This window comes from Saccoglossus kowalevskii, chromosome 10, assembly GCF_978046115.1.
Source record: "Saccoglossus kowalevskii chromosome 10, keSacKowa6.1, whole genome shotgun sequence".
In the NCBI taxonomy this organism is placed as follows: Eukaryota; Metazoa; Hemichordata; class Enteropneusta; family Harrimaniidae; genus Saccoglossus; species Saccoglossus kowalevskii.
Window position 1 is genome coordinate 25,793,345 of NC_140650.1, and position 23,822 is coordinate 25,817,166.

The window sequence follows — 23,822 nt, forward strand, 5'->3', positions numbered from 1 at the left end:
CTTGATATATGCATACTTTTTTTGTAGTTGAATGTAAAACTTTACTTTAAAATTAATCTCCATATGTTAATTAGCTAATTTGCGTAATAATTAGCTACTCTCGTGTTTAGTTCAATTAAATGGATTAAAACGTGGTACATGCATATTATTATTCTTGATAATTTTGTTGATAATTGTTTGGCATTTGTGTGCATTTGATTAGCTAATTCACATTGCTGTTTTAGTATATTCCTTGAGTGACTTTACAACAATTTAGGAATTTTCCATTTGTTTAGTTTTTTAAAATGGTTTTAACCTTTACACTTTAATACTGTGTGTGTAGTTATATTTCTGACACTATCTGGTAATAGTAATTAATTATTTTCAGCTTGTTTTTTTGTTGGTAGAATGGATTGAATTTATTGGAGTATCAATAGTTTTAAATCTATCTATAAAGCAACATAAGCAATGCTGAGGCAAAAATGGTTGTATATTATTTGCTCAGTACACATAAAAAATATTGTTTTCACTTCGCAGTTTCTAGCATCTCAAGTTAATAAATCAAATTTCTAGTTGTAAGTTGTTTCCACGATAACTACAAAATATCTATATCTGAACAAATACGAAGTTTAAAGAGTGAACAAGAAACTAATCTCATAAAAAACAAGTGCCAGAATGTAGCACTTAATGTTTTATGATTCTAGCTTGACTTTTTAGCATTTCTACTGGAAATAAATTACGGTAATTATTTTTATGCTGTGAGGTACGTGAAATCAGCTTGGGATTCAGAATCACTGGCCAAAAAACTGAATTTCTAATTCCATAGAAATGTAAAAAGTTTTGGTGAGTTTGATGGTGACTGTGTCTAGCTCAGTTTTGGAAGAGAGATTAATATGATAGTGAGCAGCATTCAGTCAGCCACATTTAGCTCATTAAATCTGATAAGGAGGAACCCTTGTCCTAAACGATTTCATAGAGAGCTTTTATTTGTTTTATGAAGATATTTCGCTCACCATTTATGAGGAGGATTTTTTATCTGATTCTTTGAGCAAACTGTTGCCAACTTGCAGAATTTTGCTCATCATTAACCCAGTGTCCGTGGAATTACTTACAAACTCACATTTACTCTGTTATGAACACATCTCTAATATAGACTTTGGGCTGTATTGGAAATGCACCAATCAAAAACAGTCATATTTTAGATAATCTGTAACATGGTATTAGTGTTTTGAAGTCTTGCATGTATGCATATGCACATCAATATATATATATTCATCAGACGTCTTTATATCAATCATATATATTGGTTTGGACAGAAAATAGATTTATTGATTATTACTGTTAATTAAATTAGTAATATTGCAATTTACATTTCATGTTAATTATGCAGTTAAGTGAATGTAAAATATTATAGAAGTAAACATTTCACTGTGGCCCTAAAATTATTTCTTTTACAAAACATTGTAAAAGACATCAGAACTTGCACTTGTATTTATTCGGGAGAAACAACAGTGCCAATGTTAGGAAATGCAGCCTGGGTCAAAAAAAAGAAAAAAAAGGGCTTGTTGACAGAAACTTAGTAGATTTGAAAAACAAATTCTAGGCAAATCATACCAAAAATTAAAGCAAAACAACATCATCCCATAAAAAAAATCTTCTGCAGTTAAGGAAGAAAGGACTTCTTTCACCCCCAAAGCTTTTTATTTTCAAGCCCTAAGTAGAAGAATTTACCCAAAAAGCTAACAGAATCAGATCTTCACAAATACAGGAGACTAAATAATTATCATTATAGTCATAAAAGCATTTTAAAATTAAAAGACAATACCCAATTCTGTTTTTGTTTTTTTAGCAACATGATATACCCAAGACAGAGAGCTATTGAATCTGATATCCCATAGAACAGGAAAACAGGCTAGCCTTGTATCAAACAGGAAATGAGAAAAAGTATCATACCAGAAGCTTATTACTAGATTTCTTGATAATTCAGATAAACTTTGGCCACTATGTTAGGATTTGTAAAATTAATTGCTGCTGGATACTGTTTCTTTGTTGATTTAAAACAAAACAAAACAGATTTGTTATCAGTACTGATATGTTTTTTTTTCAATAAATGCGATTTTTGATGTATCTGCACTTCTTGTGGAGATATGCGATGTGTGTCTAATAAAGCAACTATGGTATCTGTCGTTTATGTCATGTAAATTGGTGATGAAGCCAATCTGAATTTCACACAATCAGAATGAAAAAATAACAGAATGGTTTAAATCCTCAGTTTCACAGAGATTGACAAATTAAAATAATAAATGCACATTTCTATTTTTGCTAACCATTTCAGGAGACCATTCTGAATGTAAATGTTAGCTGTGCTATATGTACTCAGTGTTTTTGAATAAATTATTATCATATTCATGTTTTCAGCTAAATAAACTACAGTAAATCAGTATTTTTCAAGGTAGCCAGTACAATTTTAAAGTTTGTAAAAGGTATGCTTTGAATTTGAATGTTTTTGTTCATTTTTGGTGTTTAGACTTCCATCTTGCTACTTTAATATTTGCTGATGTTCCCCACACTTGCAAGCATATTTGAGAAGATGCTTGTTTTGACAATTTTAATGTTTAGTCTTCCATCTTGCTACTTTAATATTTGCTGATGTTCCCCACAATTGCAAGCATATTTGAGAAGATGCTTGTTTTGACAATTTTAATGTTTAGTCTTCCATCTTGCTACTTTAATATTTGCTGATGTTCCCCACACTTGCAAGCATATTTGAGAAGATGCTTGTTTTGACAATTTTAATGTTTAGTCTTCCATATTGCTACTTTAATATTTACTGATGTTCCCCACACTTGCAAGCATATTTGAGAAGATGCTTGTTTTGACAATTTTAATGTTTAGTCTTCCATATTGCTACTTTAATATTTACTGATGTTCCCTACACTTGCAAGCATATTTGAGAAGATGCTTGTTTTGACAATTTTAATGTTTAGTCTTCCATCTTGCTACTTTAATATTTGCTGATGTTCACCACAATTGCAAGCATATTTGAGAAGATGCTTGTTTTGACAATTTTAATGTTTAGTCTTCCATCTTGCTACTTTAATATTTGCTGATGTTCTCCACACTTGCAAGCATATTTGAGAAGATGCTTGTTTTGACAATTTTAATGTTTAGTCTTCCATCTTGCTACTTTAATATTTGCTGATGTTCCCCACAATTGCAAGCATATTTTATTTGACACATTGTTTATTACACCTGTTTTTGGCTCATTGAGATTGAGCAGATAGGGTGTTCAAGATGAGCCAAACCAGATGGAGAAGTGAACCAGGCGATCAACCATGAAGTAATTAATTTTCCATTAGTGCCTTTTCCTGTCTTGTCTAACTTGATTTATTGCCTCATAAAAGTTTGCAACTTGGGGTTTATTTTCAATTTTAGCTGAAAGTTTGTGTGTTTAGTCTTCCCACTCCCACCCACACAGTGAATACAGATCTTATTTCTAGGCAGGAACTGTGAAAATTCTTTGATCAGTGATCTTGTTGAACCTAATTTTTCTTTAGTTGATGCACACTGACAATGCAACACAGGAAGTTAAACTCATATCATAGATAGATTATTATAGATTTTCTTTCCAAAAAAGTGGAAAGTGAAAAAAAAAAAATGTTAAATATTTATATGTTTGATATTTTAGTAATTGCGTTATATTTTGGTGTATCAATTTTTGTTCAGACCTATTTTGCCCAAAAGTGTTATTAAAGTGATATAACTAAGTAATTACTAAAAATGTAAACTTTGAAGTCAGTTTACAACCTCATAAGGTTAAAATATCAACATGGCCAATACATTGTCAATGTTTGTTTAATACTTATCCTACATGTAGCTTCCTTCTGTAACCTGTTGCTGTGCTTAGAATATGTAATTTCCCCAATCCCTGCCAAAATATATACATATTGTAATTGTTATCTTGAATCTTTTCAACACCAACTTTTCAAAGTTAATTTGAACTGACTAAAACTTGTATTGAGTGGGGTATCTAAATCGTATAGCATCAGTAACACTGATATGTATGTGCTTTAAGGGTTGGCCAGTAGAGTTTCAAGGGGGGTAGATTGTGAAGCAAAATTGCAATGAGACAATTTGTCAAGTGGAGCTGTTTATATTATTGATTGTTAAATAGCATCTGTCAGCATCAACAGTATTTCCAATGTACCGCTGGTGATTCCACTGGTTATGGACTGTTTTCTCGCTATCTGTGCATTTTCACAAGCACAAATACCTCTCTATAGATTATATATAGTGAGTTATAACAACATTACGAAGGCTGAATGCCACTTTAAAAACGGCAGCTATATGGGTTTTGTACTCACTACAAATGTACTTTGGTTGGTTCTCTCTCAGATTTGTTCATTTAAGAAGGTATCTCCAATTGTCTAATTTTAGTGACTGTAATTTTTTGTAAAACTTCTTTTTAAAAATGGCTAGATATTAAACTACCATGTTTGCTTATTAGTTATGCATGCAATGCCAGAGCTGTGTATATGGCCATAAAAGGTTGTATTTTAATGATTCAGAATACAGTAATGCAATTTTTAGTTTTATGAGAGATGCCCTCTAATAAAGCAAATATGGTACCTGTCATTTATGTCATGGAAGTGAAAACTGGTGATGAAGTCTAGCGGGGAGAATTTCATCAATTTTCCCACAGGAAGCATCTTGGGTAGTTTAATCAGTAGTCTAAACTTGGTCTTGCTTGGTTAAGTAGAAGTGACAGCATTATGATTAAAGAGACCACTTTCACATAATTTAACCCACTGGCCCCCTCAGTTGCTGGTTGTCAGTACTAGCAACCTGAAACCAATGAAATTCAACTCAATAGAGGGATGTAAGATTTATGAGTGCCGTGTGTAAACAGATAACCCTTTTCTTTTCATCTGATGAAAGCTACCTACTTTGGATATGACAGCCTCCTTTAGTGGAAACCAGATCCAGGACAAGGCAGGGGAAAAGAAAACAAAGTTGCTTCATAGTTTTCTTTTTGGCATCCCATGAGAATGGTATTTTTGGAGGTCAATGATGATACAGATAATCTTGAACTATTTTCTCACATTCATCATTGATGACATGTCCCTCTCCTCAACATCCACTAACACTATCTTCTTGTCAGAGTTAACTGGTGTTAAACTTGTGACCTTTCCTGGCTGTTTATTTTACAAGACCGTAACAGAATGAATGTTCATCCAAGTGTTCAATTTTTTGTATCTGCTGATGTACAAGTCCCAGGCTGTATTCTTTAAAAATAGCCTGGAAGCTGAAAAATGTTTTTTTCTGTGCATAGTAACACAGTGATTAGAGTAACTATGGATTGAGAGACTGATGATAACTCTTCTGGGCCTGATTTAGTCAAGTGATAGACGAGTGAAAAGATCACTTGCCTCAGGAAGTAAGGTCTGTAGTCCCTCTATCACTGATCATGAAATGTCTAATGTGGGAATCAGCTGGATTAGTGGGATAATGCAAAGTTTAGCAAAGTTCACACTGTCAACAGTGAATTCCTGAAAAATACTTTCTTTACACATAGAGTCAACATTTTGGAGAGACAATCAACAAAAAAATGTAGTTATCCACAGTAGTGATGACATTAATGATTTCAACTTATAAAACAATTTTCTTTAATTGTCAACCTTTGTTAGGTTGATGGTGAGATTTGATGCTACAAGAGAAAATATTGTGGAATTATATAACGCCAGGGAAAAAAATTCTCTGTTTGTTGTTTCATTGTGATTTTTTTTTTCTTTTTCTGAATACTGTGCTAAAACGAAGGAAATTTGTTACAAGTATACAAGCGCATTTTGGAATGCTTTAGAAGGGAAAAAAATACGTCCGAGGCGCATAGTTCAAAATGATGCACGCGGAAATGAGAAACAGAGATATTTTTTTTCTCAGCCTAATATTTATCATATGCATAATTCCACACTATGAAATTATAGTGAAACTATTGCTGAAATAACACTGACTGCAAATATATTCTTGTATGTTATCATATGTTAATTTTGTTGACACCACAGTGTTTTTATTTCTCTTGAATGTTTTATGTACATTGTGTGGCGATTCTGCTTGTTCAAGATATTGAACAATCTGTAGTCATCAGACAGTGTATAAACCCAGAAGCCTTCAGGATATGCATGCAATAAAAAAAGTTTGGCAGTATGTTACATATTACATTTGCAAAAAATGCTGTCTTGAAAAATTTAGAATTTAGAAAAATCACAGGCAGTGTCACGGGAAAAACAATTATGTATAATTTAATTGAATCTATGCTTCGCAAAATATTAAATTTCAATTAAAAAAAAAAAATCAAGTTGATATTATGTGACAATATACATGTTGAAATAAAATTAAACTTCAAAAAACATTATTTTAATCATGCACATTGGCTTGATTAAATAAGGAATTTATTTTTAGTAAACATTAGCATCATTGAACGAAATTATTGTCACCTATTTACATTTGTTTGCGTTGCATGTGACATCAATATCGAGAGACCACACTGATGTAATTTCGTAAAAAAAATTTTTTTCCTGGGGGGGTTTACTTACACTCTAAATAATTACTACAAGGAGAGAAAAGCTGTATAATATTAAGGTTATCTAAGTGTGCACTACATGTATGTATTGGATACCATACTGCCGTTGTTCTTACTAGTATTCTTATGATAACCTTTTATAGTTTAATTACATCGATATAAGACTCATAGGATTACGTCATTCTCCTGTAACAGCGTAGGCTGACTCATATGTATCAACGTAGCGTATTATATCGTTATTACCAGCATGTATGAACACAAGGGAAATATGCTGATATACATGGTGGATTATACAAATTCTTGTATCGATATAATGTGTATATTTTGAATGAAGGAATTGACTACAGGATGCAAATAGACATTGTATAAGATGTAATTTGTGAGCTTAAAGGAAATACTCTCAACACAACAAAGGCATTCTCTTCATCTTTATAAATATTTATAATTTTCGCAACTCAAACTGAAACAAAAGTTTTTTTTATTTAATAAAAAATTGAGACTTTCTCATATGATGCGTACTATGCCTTTGATTGGCTGGTTGGATTCAACTGCCATTGAAATTTATAAATATTTGTAATTATGAAGGGAATGCCTTTGTTGCACTGAGATTGATAGAAAATTTAAAAAATGATTCAATTTAATGTGATCATGTTTGTGACATATTTGTAGTTTAATTGAGTGAGTGCAAAAATGTAAGGAAGTTAGGATTGTGTTGTGTTTTAGTAATTAGGCATGTTTGTTATTGACTCCCATGTGCGAAGCACAAAATGGGAGTCTTTGCAGTTAGTGTGTCTGTATGTGTGTATGTGTGTATGTGTGTGTGTGTGTATGTGTGTCCGACTGTTCCACTGCTATCTCAAGAACCATACATCGGTTTTTGATGAAACTTGGTGCATAGATGCTCTGGGCCAATGCGCAGATTTGATTAGGTTTTGGTAAAAATCCATGCTCGTTAATTACCTAATTTGCATGATAATTAGCTAATTTTTAGCTGTTCTATGACTGTTCCACTGATATCTAAAGAACCACTCATTGGATTTTGATGAAACTTGGTACATAGATGCTCTGAACATATGCGCAGATTTGATTAATTTTTGGTAAAAATCCGTGCATATTAATTACCTAATTTGCATGATAATTAGCTATTTTTTAGTGGTTCCATGACTGTTCCACTGATATCTGAACAACCACTCATTGGATTTTGATGAAACTTGGTACATAGATGCTCTGAACTAATGCTAGGTTTTGATTAGTTTTTGGTAATAATCCGTGGATACTAATTACCTAATTTGCATAATGATTAGTCAATTTTCGGTTTTTCCACTGATATCTCAAGTACTAATCATCACATTTCAATGAAACTTGGTACATAGATGTCATACGACACTGCACAGACCTGATAGTTTTTATGGTAATATCAGTACATATTAATTACCTAATTTGCATAATTAATTAATTTTCAGCATTTGATATAAGTAGTTAGCATTACATTTCAATGAAACTTGGTACTTACATACTCAAGGACTATGCAGAGATTGATTGTTTTCGATAAATATTTGTGCATATTAATCACCTAATTTGCATAATTAGTTAATTTTCAGCTTTTCCACGGGTATCTCAAGTACTAATCATCGCATTTCAATGAAACTTGGTACATAGATCCTTTAGGACTATGCAGAGACCTGATTAGTTTTAGGGTAAATAATTGTGCATATTAATTACCTAATTTGCATAATTAATTTTCAGCTTTTCTACTGATATCTAAAGTACTAATCATCATATTTCAATGAATCTAGAATTATGCAGACCCAATTAGTTTCCGGTAAATATTTGTGCATATTAATCACCTAATTTGCATAATTAACCAACTTTCACACTGATATCTCAGGTACTATACATCACATATCAATGAATGTACATGGATGCTGTAGGACAATAGACAGACCTGAATAATTGTGGGTTAAAATCTGTACATATTAATTACCTAATTTGCATAATTAACCAATTTTAATCTTTCACACTGATATCTAAAGTACCGTAAAAACTCCAAAATTTCGACTGGTTTTAAATAATTTGTGTTAGAAATGTGACGTGTTTTTAGAGTCAAAATTAAGGTGCATTTTCGGACGGTCGAATTTTTCAGAATAGAAATCAGCAAAAAAAAATGGGGATGATAGACAGTGTGCTTCATTAGTTTTTAAAAAATGCAATGTCCGTCAATTGACGTAAACTTCCTCATGTTTCACGGTAAAAGCAAAGGTCGTGGCCGAGTTGTAACTCAAAATCTAAACAAAGTCATCAATCAGTGAGTATTATGACAAGCAAAACAAAACATCAAGACGCGGAGAAGAGGTCAGCACAAAACTAATAGGTCAAAAGACAAAGCTGTCTCGCACTACCCAGGAAAACTTGTGAATGTTCGAAGTACAGGTACCCATTGGACAAAAGATACATGGAAGTTTAGCAAACGATCTCCCCGACCCAGTGCAATGTATCCGGTTAGAATCAAAGCTCACGTGTCCCTTATTTGAGCACCGTACCGGTGATTTGAGGGACCAAATTCTGCCGTAAATTCGCCCTTGGATTAAAAAATATAATGGGATTTAAGAAAATAAAATGGGACTTTTAAGGTGTATTTTGGCGTCATTTTTCGGACATTTCAATCAATCCTGCCGGCTAAAATAGAGTCTAAGTTTTACCGTAGTCATTGACGTCTGTCTATTCAAGAGTACACGTGTATGATTTTTATCGTGACTAGCGTGAGCGGGTAAGCTTCCTTTCGAGAATGAGCTGTTATCACTGTGAACAATGTTAAATTATTCTTCAGATGACCAGTTTATTTTTTAAAAACAACTAATTTTTTTATTTAAAAAAAATCATGCCGTTTTCGCATCATCCAGCTTTTTGATTGGTTAATTAGCGATTTGACCTATTTGACCTAAGAGAACATGGCGGATATCCTACAGCATCAAACGTTTATACGAGACCGGAATCATTCGCTTACGATGAAACTAAGTTGACTTTTATTTGTATTTCATAACCATTCAACAAATTTATTTTGTGTACATTATTATAATCACTACTGAGTACAGTAATAATCAACAATTCAGAAACGCAGCATGCCGAGATTTTTGTGTTCGTTTTTATTTGAAACTTCGTTTATTTAGAATATATTTTCGTTACCAATAAAATAAAAATCTCTCAGTCAATCAGAAACCCGGATTCATGCCTTTGAGGAAGGTCCCGTTTGAACGCTCACATTGGTTTTTTTTTCGTTTTGGGGAAAACTAAAACTGGTCGCAATTTTCGAATAAGAATGAGTCGGCAATTTTTAGTGGAGTCGAAAATTTGGAGGTAAATAAAACACCGAAACCCGGCAAATAAATAGGCGGTCAAATTTTTAGAGGGGTCGAAATTTTGGAGTTTTCGCGGTGTTAATTATTCCATTTCAATGAAACTTAGTACAAAGATGCTCTAGGACAATGTACAAACCTAATTAGTTTGGGGTAAAAATCTGTTCATATTAATTCCCTAATAAGCATAATAATTCATAATTTTTTGGTTCTGTTACATTGCGCAGACCTCATTAGTTTTACACTCAAATCTGGTCATATTAATTTTCTGATTTGCATAATTAGTTTTCAGCTAAGTAATTTCGAATTATATTTAATGTGTCTCCAATACTCTCAGCACATGGGAGTTCTTTCTAAGCTTTCTTTGATTTTTATTTGATGGAATGGCTATCCCACAATGCATTGCGTTGTCAAACAGACTGAAATTGTTTCAAAGTTGTACTTTTGAAGATGATGATAATTCTAATGAAACATTCTTGTTCATAATTTATCTACTATTGTCATGTTTCTCTTTACCTTTTTTTATTTAGCTCTGTTGTAGACTAAATCTGATTACTTCGATATTCTATATCTAGACACCTCAAGTGGACCTTTGTACATTTTGTGGTGATAAGTTTCTCATCTATATTGAAAACAATACGTCACCTCACAGATCGTATGATTTATAACCCCAGCCTTCCCGTTCATATCACTAACAATTCTGGAATTGCTTGTTTTAAATATAGAAAACAAATATTTTTGTTTTCATGATACCAGTACAATGATGTGTTAAAAATATTAAATAATTTTGTGTCAGCCAGCTCGGGGAAATAAACCTCTAGGACGTCAATTCAATTTGTAATCTCTTGTTCAAGCAAGTGTGCTGTAATTAATATACAAAAATGATAAGCTAAAGCACCACCAGGTGAAATGAGAATGGAGAAATGATTATTACTACTACCCGACACCCCCACCTAATTGTCTATCTATCCCCCTTGTCAAATAAAATTTAATTGACAAATTCGTGCTTTCAGTGCTCAGAAAAAAGAATGATGAAGTTTCTGGTATATTTCTTTTTGAAATTTTGATGTAAATTAACATATCCTAATTTTAATTATAAAGTTGTGCTTTTTTTGTCAAAAATGTTGTCAAAATAAAATTAAAAGCTTGATTTACCCGATGACCAGAAACAAAAATATTTTTGTTTTCGTTGTATGAAAATATTTAATAGATAGATACCAGGAAAAAATTATATTAAAAAGTACATCTAATAAATTAAGTTTAATATTTTAAAATGTACAGTGTAACTAATATTGAAAATAAAATATAAATGAGATCAAAACACTTAATATGCGGAGCATGTTTTTAATAGTAATTCATACATATCCTTTGTGTGTAAATCGGTACAGTGTGTTTCCTCCTATTGTCAGGAAATATTTTTACCTAATAAGGGAAGTTGGATATATAATAGGAAACATTTATTTTTGAATGAAATGTGTTTGGAATTCTTTATTAGTAGTCGCTCTAACATTATTTAATACTAAGTAATTTAGGTTCACAGTACACTTTGAATACCCTATGCATGCAGCAGTATTCCCATCATGATTAATATCTGCCCTCCCTGTGACAATGCACTGAATGGTACAGTCTTTTGTATGTTTGTAACCAATCAGAGAACATGCTTGATTGCCATTCATTAATTGTCTATTAGCTGCACCTGATAGCTTTGTATTAATTCATGTGTGGCTTGCATACTAATGTACTCACTCACAATCTATTGTGTAATTTTTGAAGAAGAAAAATAGGCATAAAATAAAATAAAATACAAATAGTAGCATTGTCAGATTTTTTTATCTGTCTTTGTTGTTGTCAACTGATGGTTAATTCAAATACTTATTTATGAATATAAACAGACAGTTTTGCGGAACACAGAGTTTATTGTGTTCTTGTTCAACTTCAGTTCCATTTAGTGGTCTACCTCTGAGGATTTGCCCCTTGACCTCTACTTTCCCCGTTGTCATAGTAACCTGTCAGGATTCAGATATCGATGCTGAATTATCGGTTGTATTATGGAGGCATATGTGACTAGCATAGAACAGTAGATTCTTTAATGTTTTTCCCACCTCCCACCTTGTTTTCTATTACTACGTATAGTTGGTAAGGAGTGTTAGATTACACTCTACTTCTTGCTTGGTATTCAAAATTTAACTCAGACATTTTCTGGATTAACACTGCAATTTTAATGGTGATTGTCATCCTGTGTACTCGGCTCCTGATCGTATTCACTCAATTGAATTAAGACATGTGCTGGCTAAATTGATCACCAAGCAGGGCAATTAGCATGGATGAATCTGGACACTGAGGAATTGGCGGCATTTATGGAGTACGAAAGATGGCTTGTAATGGTGATACTGTGAATCATATAAACGTTGTTACAAACCAGGTAAGGGCATCATCCATTGCTTGTGTCATTGTAGAAATCACATCCAGTCAGTTAATGAGGATTACTTCTGGTGAATGCCTCTGACCAATTGTTGGCGGTTATTTCTCGGCTATAGCGTTGAATCTTAATTTTGACAGAATCATCTTGTTTGAATATGGAAAAAGGGGCAAGGTGTGTTTCATTTAAATTCATAATAAGGTGAATCGGCTGTGGATAAAGGTACGTAAACAGAAATGTAGACGTAAGCAGCGACCTAACACATGTCTGCCAGTCAGCTGACTTCATGATGATGTCATCCATGTTGTTATTTGGGCTGATACAGTCATTTTTGTAACTGAATGTCAACGTGTTCATATTTTTTGTCAAATTTCTATTTAAAATGGTGCTTATTGAAATTATTCTGTCATTTTCTGTTGGTATTTTTGTTTGAGAATAAATTTCTATTTTCAAATGAATCAAATAATTTTAGACCTAGTCAATTATTAATTTTTTGCTCCTTTTATAATTTTCAAAATAATTATGTTGATATTAGATTTAGGCAGAGTATTATGTGTGAATTCTTCAATGTCACTTGCAGTTTAAATTTCTAAAGGTGCTGACAATTGATGATCAGATATTTAAAAAGATATCACTCGTGTATATGATTGTCGCTTTGTTTGCCTTTACCTGAAAATATGTTTGAACGGTGTTTTTGAAATGAAATACTATCTGTAAGAGAAATTAAATATTTCACTCAATATATTTGTTTAGTAGGCTGCAATTTTGAATTTAATATTTTAATGTGATGAATTTTAATAATTGACATATTGAATATGTTGGATTAAAAATTGATCAAGGTTTTGGCGAAATATGTACAAGTGCGAAATTCTTGTTAATAATTAACATCAGTGGTGTTTTATTACGTTCTACAATAAACAAAAGAAGAAACATTTTATTAAAAGTGAATTTTCGATATTTAAATTTTTAGTGAGAATATATATACCAGTAAGACCTAACAATCAACAAATTCAATTTTTTTGAGGGAAAAAAAGGGGAATTTTATAACGATGGTCGCTGGGCATACTGAAACATTATTTACTACTATACCTAGGGGGATTTAAATAACAGCTCTTATCCATTCAGGCTGATAGAATATGGAAATCTTTGGCATCCTCCGGAGGTTTGTCACAAATTCCCTCATTAGAAACTGATAAAATTATAGCCCATGCTTGCAGCATCTGTTAATAAGTACGTCAGCAAAGCATAATCAGAAAAAAAAAGACCGGGAGCAATTTGTTTAATTCATGTAAGCAGAAAATTTTAATTATTGTTGATGTGCAAATACCCTATTGAACATTGGTGTACATTCATAAGGTCATGATGGATCACCTGTATTCAGTTAACCCTTTGATTGCTAGTATTTTTCCCACCAACTTTTTTGGCGCAAGATTTTGCACATCTTTATGTATATGTCTATTTCTTTGTTATATATTGGGCCAAATGTGGACATAACTTTGCATTGAGTACAAGTTGATCAAAAAAGTTACATGGGTTCATTTTGTGAACTAATACCGGTAATTATAGTTGTCTTAATTTGTCGTGCAAATGGATTTTACATGCACTGCATTAAATTGGACCCATTTCAACAAAATTTTGTTTAACGATCACTACGCTTTACGATAAAAAAAAAAGCATATATTTATACATATATATTTATATTTATATCTTTATACAATTCAACAAGATTCATCGTCTCAAATTATTTGCTTGGTTTAAAAAATACAGTTTTGATTTACTGAGAAAAGTTGATAAAAGATTCTAAGAATGGTCATACAGAGTAGTGAATATCTTCCGTATATGTTGGCGACTGGGGGCCAGTTGTGTGAAAATAAAGATTATTTTCTTTAATTGGTGTGCAGTTTTCAATATAAAACTTTGTGAATTGTGTAATTTGTGGTTTGTGGATTGACTTTTACAAAACTAGCCTGAGTTAAGAACACATATTTAAGATTATAGTGGTATTTTTGGTTGTACTAGCTGCAAATTTTCTAAAAACACAGAATGATCATTTTATCCAGATATTGTGTCATGCAGTCCCCCATTTCCAGCTAACTTCACTAAGGTCAAGCTGCAATGTTTGCTTTTGAATTCTCTCTGCTTCTACTACTAGATACTTAAATAACTTTCTTTATTCAGTCGTCAGTGGTTTTCATTTGAAAAGGGATAATTATCTTGTTGACACATACTTGATAAAATCACAAAAGGTTTTCGCATCTTAAAACTAAATGGTTTGTGTTGACAAAAAGAGAAAAGAATGTGCTTAGCTTTTATTATTAAAGTCAAAGCAGCGTGTCAAATAAAGTATTGTTATCATATTCACTAACTAAATTAGTAACTAAGGTGGTATTTAGGAAGATATTTTTTCCAGATAGAATATTTTGTATTTTTTTTCAACTTCAACTTCAAGTGGCAGTAGTGGTCATCCTTATATGATGTTGGCTATCCTTATATGATGAACACCTTTATATGGTGATGGCCATCTTTATATGGTGGTTAACATCTTCATATGTTGGTTAACATCTTCATATGTTGGTGAACATCTTTATATGTTGGTGAACATCTTTATATGGTGGTGAACATCTTTATATGGTAGTGGCCATATTTATATGGTAGTGGCCATCTTTATATGGTAGTGGCCATCTTTATATGGTAGTGGCCATCTTTATATGGTGGTGAACATCTATATATGGTGGTGAACATCTTTATATGGTAGTGGCCATTTTTATATGGCGTTTAACATCTATATATGGTGGTGAACATCTTTATATGGTGGTTAACATCTTTATATGGTGGTTAACATCTTTATATGGTGGTGAACATCTTTATATGGTGGTGAACATCTTTATATGGTGGTGAACATCTTTACATGGTGGTGAACACCTTTATATGGTGGTGAATATCTTTATATGGTGGTTAACATCTTTATATGGTGGTGAACATTCTTATATGGTGGTGGCCATATTTATATGGTGGTGAACATCTTTATATGGCGGTGATCATCCTTATATGGTGATGGCCATCTTTATATAGTGGTGAATATTTTTATATGGTGGTTAACATCTTCATATGTTGGTGAACATTTTATATGGTGGTGGCCATCTTTATATGGTGGTGGCCATCTTTATATGGTGGTGAACATCTTTATATGGTGGTGAACATCTTTATATGGTGGTGGCCATATTTATATGGTGGTGAACATCTTTATATGGCGGTGATCATCCTTATATGGTGATGGCCATCTTTATATAGTGGTGAATATTTTTATATGGTGGTTAACATTTTATATGGTGGTGGCCATCTTTATATGGTGGTGAACATCTTTATATGGTGGTGAACATCTTTATATGGCGGTGAACATCTTTATATGGTGGTGGCCATTTTATATGGTGGTGAACATCTTTATATGGTGGTGAACATCTTTATATGGTGGTGAAAATCTTTATATGGTGGTGAACATCTTTATATGGTGGTGAATATCTTTATATGGTGGTGAACATCTTTATATGGTGGTTAACATATTTATATGGTGGTGAACATCTTTATATGGTGGTTAACATATTTATATGGTGGTGAACATATTTATATGGTGGTGAACATCTTTATATGGTGGTGAACATCTTTATATGGTGGTTAACATCTTTATATGGTGGTGAACATTCTTATATGGTGGTGGCCATATTTATATGGTGATGGCCATCTTTTTTTGGTGGTGAATATTTTTATATGGTGGTTAACATCTTCATATGTTGGTGAACATTTTATATGGTGGTGAACATCTTTATATGGTGGTGAACATCTTTATATGGTGGTGAACATCTTTATATGGTGGTGAATATTTTTATATGGTGGTGAACATCTTTATATGATGGTGAACATCTTTATATGGTGGTTAACATCTTTATATGGTGGTGAACATTCTTATATGGTGGTGGCCATATTTATATGGTGATGGCCATCTTTATATAGTGGTGAATATTTTTATATGGTGGTTAACATCTTCATATGTTGGTGAACATTTTATATGGTGGTGGCCATCTTTACATGGTGGTGGCCATCTTTACATGGTGGTGAACATCTTTATATGGTGGTGAACATCTTTATATGGTGGTGAACATCTTTATATGGTGGTGACCATTTTTATATGGTGGTGACCATTTTTATATGGTGGTGAACATCTTTATATGGTGGTGAACATCTTTATATGGGGGCGAACATCTTTATATGGTGGTGAACATCTTTATATGGTGGTGAACATCTTTATGTGGTGGTGACTATCTTTATATGGTGGTTAACATCTTTATATGGTGGTGAACATTCTTATACGGTGGTGGCCATATTTATATGGTGGTGAATATCTTTATATGGTGGTGAACATCTTTATATGGTGGTGACTATCTTTATATGGTGGTGACTATCTTTATATGGTGGTGAACATCTTTATATGGTGGTGAACATCTTTATATGGTGGTGAATATCTTTATATGGTGGTGAACATCTTTATATGGTGGTGAACTTATCTTTACAAGATAGTGGTCATCATTATTTATATAGTTTAGACTGTACCTTACGTCTTTATATAGTAGTGACCATCTTTGCATGATGGTGGATATTTTTATAGTTTTGCATAAAACTAAATTTAGTATAAGTATAGTATAAGTATAAATAAATCATAGTCAACTTAACTTAAGTCTAAATAATATATTTTTGCTGAAATTAATATTTGTGATACAGTTTTTTGGCTTCAACTGCCATGCGTCAGTTACAGAATAAATATAAAATATTTTATTCCTTGTACACACTTCATTTCACCTTTGGGTCATCATTGTGATTGCTTCCAAGTTACTTTGTATAGGTCCCAAAGGTAAGTTTCTAATATATTGAATTGCACAGACCTATAGTAGGCAGGGTAAACCATAATACACAGGTTAATGGGTGAAAACTGTCAATCAAAAACATATTTCCTCAAAGATTTGGGTTCAAAAAAGCTGCTTTGCTGTAACTTTGAAACAAAGTGATAGTTATTTTTCTCTTGAGAGTAGACTGAAACAGTGTAGCAAGCAGTTATCGTGACCTGAAGTTGACCACCTGTGTCCTGTATATGAACCCTTGTCTGATCACATGACTGTCACATGACACAACTCATTCACAAGTTAAATAAACATGTCCGTCTAGTCTATAAATTGTTCCTAGACTGCTTCATTATTGCTTGTTTGGATCCATTAGCTCTCATTAACTGCTAATAGGCAACTTGAATATGTGAATGATTAGTAATTTTGTGAACATGAAATGGGAATCACTGGGGGATCAGAGAGCAAGCAAATATTTCCCTATTGACTGTTTGAACAGGATTTGATTTTAAAATTACACCCCTTCCTGTCGCTATTCATGTAACCTATCATCTGCAGGTGTTTTCCCATAACGATTACGTTTTACTACAAATACCCCCAAATGACAGCCAATCGTGGTGTGATACACATTTCACAGGTTCATGAACTAAACATATAAATTTATAATATTTTTTTTTTATCTTTTAGTAGCTGAACATTAGACATTTGTGTTTAGTTGGTGATGGGGTGATGTTAGATTTCAGAAAAAGTAACTATACAATGGAAACTATAGAAAAAAAATATTCATAAAAAATTGATGGAAAAAGCATAAAACACAAAGTCATCCTGAGAAAAAAAAATCATCCCTCAAAATTAACAATAAAAGGAAAACAAATTATTTGCACAACATTTTGTGTCATGTCTCCTGGAATTTTCAGATTAAAAAAAAAAATTGCGGTATGCAAGTCTCACATGAACAAATAATTTATTTTTCATGTACTACACATATCTCTCATATCGCAATGATGAACATGCCTGTCTGCTTGTCTGTGAAATCATCAGATAGCTGCTTTGAATATAGGGTAGACAGACATTAAATGCAAACAACCACCTGTCATAAAAACGATTCAACTGATTTACATACTCATGTTTAATAACATTTTGTTCATCTGAGATGTTATATTATTATATATATTTATTTTTTTGGTAACTTTACTTTATTGTACCAGCATTAACAACATTCATTATTATAGGATGAATGAATGAATGAATGAATGAATGAATGATAATGAATGAAAAATTCAAAGTACACAAACATAAAATGCCAAGCTGCAACATACAAAAGAACATCTCAATAAATTCCTTATTAACATATTCTAGTTGCTCTGTCAATAACCTGAACATTTTTAACAATAATACAAGCTTTCAATTTCAACATATCTGACATACATGTGCAAACAACAGAGAAATCACAGAGAACAGGAAATTCCTGTTTCACCTGCGCACACGAGCAACACGCGTGCAGTAAACCAACAAAGAGCTTATCCTCGTGTAATATTGATCAAAATTTACCAAGAAGGCTGAATGTAATTCATGAATGATTTAATTCAAAATGTCACCATTTGTCTCGTGTAAATAATTTCCTTGGGATAATAGCTATTGTAGTAGACGCGCTGTGAGACAGACAAAAGATCAGGTTGGTATATGCATCCATGTATTAATCTTTTGTTTAACCAATGTTTTGCTCTTAGTCAATGTATCCCGTTTGAGGAGGTATCTGATAATTATTAATATGTCTGTTTATTAGTGTGAAAACGTTAAAGCACTCTTTAGAGTTATTACCTTGTCTGCTTTCGTTTGACGATAAAATATTGCAGTGTTTTCATCAGGTGTAATTAAAATCTCCCTAGAGGGCTCCTTGCCAGCCCTCATTACACATTAGGAAGCAGGTATTGTCGACTCTTTTCTATATTCGCACAAGTTTTTGTAATATTTCTCTAGCTATATCATAATCCGCTATTTTGTTGATATAATAGTTGTGCAGATTTCTGCTCTGCTTGTTAGATGAGTTTGGTTAATTTTTAACAAAACCCGCTCATTCAGATGGAACATTTCTTTGTCTACTAGTGTGGTTGTCTCTCTAAATATCCCATTTTGTAAAAACTCGGCAGATGTATCCATTAGGAACATTTTGCAAAGAAAATTCAACACAAAAGAATTTGTAAAATTTCTACAAAATTGATGATGTGCATGAGTATGTGTTCCTTGTATCAAGAATTCTTTTCCAGTTAAATAAATGGTTTTCTAGCAATTTTCTGTTCCTTCTTTTGTATAGTAAATATTGATTCCGGGGATTTGTGGATGGGGGGAAAGGGGAGGGGGGGTTGAAAGACAGCAGACAGAAATGCCAAGCTGCCTACACTAGCCATACATAAGGAGAAGAATGACATTGTTACTTACTCAAAATATTTGCAGAATATACCGAAGCGGATAACTATTTCGTGAAAATTCGGCAATAAATAATGTGATAGAGTAATGGTGATTAATTTGTATATGCGTTATAGTCTCTTAAAATTTTATGGATGTGCATAAAAATACAACACCTATGATTATAACTCAATTCTAGTTTTATTTTCTACTGAAAATTCCAGTCAAAACATTTCAGTTATTGTCAAGCTAAAACAAAAATAAAAGCAGTGTTGCCATACCTTTTAGTATTTGATAAAACTTGGAGATAGAAATTGTGAATTTGTTTTCAAATATTAGGGTCAAAATAGAATTTTGCAAATTATGTGTAGGTACTCGACAGACTATTAAATTGATAAAAAGTATGGAGAGAGAGATACCGTGGTTGAGTGTATACATAACGCTAAGATATTGTCATGGTAACATCTTACGATACTGATCATGGATATATTTTCATTTCATCATATTTTGATTTGCAACATAAATCATGCCATTTTGCGGGGGCGGATTCAGCCATACATCTACTTACACTTATGTGGTAGTCAGATACGTCAGAGAGTATCAACAATGGTGAGAATTTTGCCAGAAAATACAAAAAACGGTAAGAATTCTTCAGAAATCATGTGGCATGACAAATATTTCAGTCTTGGTCAGTACTCAGTGTTAAAACCTGGATTCACCACTAATTTTGTGCACATGACCCCCAAAACCAGTGGGAAATCACAGCAATGTTAACTGCCTGTCAGAAGTTTGGATAAACACAGATTTCAACAATTGGAATTTCTTTTTTCTTGTTGTCAAGATCGGTTAAAGCCTTCATTTAACCTGTAGGCATAGATTTTATTTAATCCCTTAATTCTTTGGTTTTGTTTGGAAAACTATATCCTTGTCTGATATCATGTCTACTGTTTGCATTCATCTTCACTTTCTTGGCATAAAACTGTCAATTTATTATGAATGTTTTTTTTTGAGATTTAAAAATATTCTTATTAAATCTTATTGCTTATTAATTTCTACCATCAAGTTTCAAGTTGCATAATGAAACAGTCTGTGTTTGGTAGATCTTGTTGAATGATTTAAATGCAGCTGTTGTAGAATACTGTACCTGCAAACTTAATGAAATATTTACTGCTTCACAATTTTGCATATTCTCTTGGAGCTTCATGAAAATTTCTGACAAAATTACAGTGCTTTGTGTTACATTTGTGGTCGTTTTTGAATTTCTATAAAATTAATTTTTGTATGTTTTTATGAGAAAAATGGTATGACAAAAGAAGGAATAAGTTTTAGTAGAGTTTGAAGCTTTCTATGTAGTATTTATTACACTAATAGAGTAGTTTTAGGATAAACGCCTCAAACTACAACTTCAAAACCTCATGTTTGAAAATGTAATTTATCAATATTCAAAAGAGAGCTCTCACCTGTACAGACAATGGTTTTTATCATCAAAACCCATACTGGTGTTTTTATGGATTCTCCTCAAATTAGTTGAACAGTGAACATATTTAAACTTATCGAGTGGCAGATATTTTTCCCGCCTAAAATTTTGTGCAAATATTTTCACATTTTGTGAAATTTTCACTGAATTTCATCATCATTTTGGTCCATATAGACAAGTTCAGGTATTGTTTTTAGTCTTTGATCTAAAGGTTTGTTAATTTCTATCAACAGTTTGTATGGAGAGAAGCAGACTATATCAAATAATTTTATAGATTGTGTAAAAAGATGACAATGGCACTCAAAGGGTTAATATTTACAAATGAGTGATGTAATTTACTCAAATTCAGAGAATAAAATACATAATAAGTGTATAATTATGTCTATTGTACTGTTACAGACTCGGAAGACCAGCCAGAAGATCAAGAGGCAGAGTCAGGCAATATTCATGAAAGCTGGACTGAACATTGAAGATTTTAATATGTCGTTAGATGATGGAAATGATGAAGAATCTGTTGATATCAAAGAATTTGAGGAGTTGAAAAGAACATTGGAAGGTAATGTCAAATGCTTATTATTGAGGTTCTGACTGATTAGCTCAGAATCAGAAAAAAATAATTTTCAAAGAAGTTTAAATTTGACTGGATTAGATCATACTAGATTAGGTTAGGTTAGACAATGTGAGATTAAAAATCAGATTAAAAGAGACTAGACTAAAGTAGTGTTTATGCTACATGACGTCTGGACGAAGATTTTAGCTAATCCTGTATGTTTGCATATCAGATAGACTCAAATGTGTTCGCACACAGGAAGAAACATCTAAGGAATACGGTACTCAGTTACGTAACTAGGAAGATATAGGAAGGTAGCATTACATGTTATAAAACATTACTGAATCAAATTCCAAACAGGAAGTAGCATCTCGTAGAGTCTCATAATACATACCTTATTTGTCTTCAATTAGGCGCCACTTTGTTACACTTTCATGTCATGGTGGCGCTTATTTGTGGTTAAATTTGAGCAACTTTGTTTCAAATGGCGCTTATTTCAAGCACTTCAAGTTCTAGTACCGGTAATTGTGTTACAAGCCATTGTTTTTGCTCCATTCTGGTGATAGATTATTGACAATATTTTACATTACAGTCTGACGCTTAGTCACTGTAGCCTTTATTTTAAATACTGAGTAAATGACCCGTTTTCAGACAGTTTAGAAAGTTATACAAAAAATATCATTCTTTAGAAAACATTCACAGTTTGCCGTACAATCAACAGAAAAATAAAACAAACACAAATTCAACGCTTAGTAGTCAATGATCACGGTAGCAAAATCCGGTCATGCTGCATTCCACGGTTACGATTATTACTCAGTAGTAGTTATAATAACGTACAAAAAATAAAATGCAAGTAAAATTCAACTTAATTTCATCGTAAGCGAATGATTCTGGTCGCATGTAAACGCTCGGCGCGATTCGATGTCTGCCATGCTTCCTGTCTAGGACTTGACCTGGAACGCGTTTTTTGACCTGATAGGTCAAGTCGTTAATTAACCAATCAAAATGCTGGATGATGCCAACGTGATCAAATTACCATAGCTCATTTAAATAATGTATGAACGCAATGCGGAAGTGATTTGCCGATGTTTGCGATATTTTGGCTTTGATTTTGGTGGGAAAAACGGCATGATTTTTTTTTCAAATCAAGAAATTAGTTATTTTTGGAAAGTAAACTGAGCATTTAAAGAATAATTTAACACTGTTTACTGTGACAACAGCGCATTTGAAACAGAACATTTTCGCGTTGTTTTAATTTCGTTTTTATGGACTTACTGCGAAATTAAAAACCACGCTGATATTTTCTACAGTAGACTAAAAAGACATGTTTCAAGAGATTATAGACCGATTTCTTAAAAATTGTTAGAAACAAAACCAATTTTTTTTACATAAAAGCCATTCGTACAGTAACAGCGAGGGACTTCCGCGATCGCGTCCATCGCTACGAACCGGTAGTCGATCCGCCGGCGCCCAATTCACGATCATTACGTGCCAAAATTTCAACTTTGTCTGGCGCTTAATTGAGGTGTAAAATACAAAGTTTTTGTGGCACTGGCGCCTAATTGAAGGTGGCGCTTAACTGAAGACAAATACGGTAGATTGTATTAGATCAGTCTGGACTATATCAGACTAGACTAGATTATTATAAACAGCATGATTATGCATCAGTGAAGTCAGTGTTAATGCTGGACAATGACGCCTTAGTCTTAATCCCTAACACATGACATGTGCAAAATACCTTAGTCCTAATCCCTCGCACATGACATCAACTTGAGCCGCCATTCATACACATGTGACCTTCCATCTCGTGCATGCCTTGCCCGTGCTATTTACATTCACATGCATATTCTAAGCTTGTACTTGCTTGTGGCGGTCATTTACCTATTCCTACTTGCCATGCAAATGTCAAGCTTCGGCTTAGCATAGTCATTCCTCATTCAGAAAGCGACCTGAACCAGTCTTCAAGCTATCCCGCCCACCCACTACCTCATAATTCAAGCATTCAACAATTTACATTTTTCCCACACACCAAGCCATTTACACGCACCTCTAACATATGACTTGATTGGATCCTTTTTCCCACACACCGTAAATATAAGGTCATTTTTCCCACACACCAAGCCATCCTCATGAACCTCTGGCATATGGCTAGATTGAATCACTTTTCAT

At 32.8% G+C, this 23,822-nt stretch overlaps 1 protein-coding gene across 2 annotated transcripts in view; it reads left to right on the forward strand.

Moving 5' to 3' along the window:
* LOC102804927 (shootin-1-like) overlaps positions 1–23,822 on the forward strand; it is an 80,546-nt gene that overhangs the window by 6,496 nt on the left and 50,228 nt on the right. Inside the window, exons 1-2 of one of the 2 annotated variants that reach the window (XM_078008569.2) lie at positions 12,228–12,334; positions 21,503–21,659. In XM_078008569.2, coding sequence (XP_077864695.1) covers positions 12,284–12,334; positions 21,503–21,659 — 208 coding nt within the window. In that variant the 5' untranslated portion in view covers positions 12,228–12,283. Of the gene's footprint in view, positions 1–12,227; positions 12,335–21,502; positions 21,660–23,822 lie in introns of those variants that run through there. The other variant, XM_085504425.1, reaches the window with a different exon arrangement.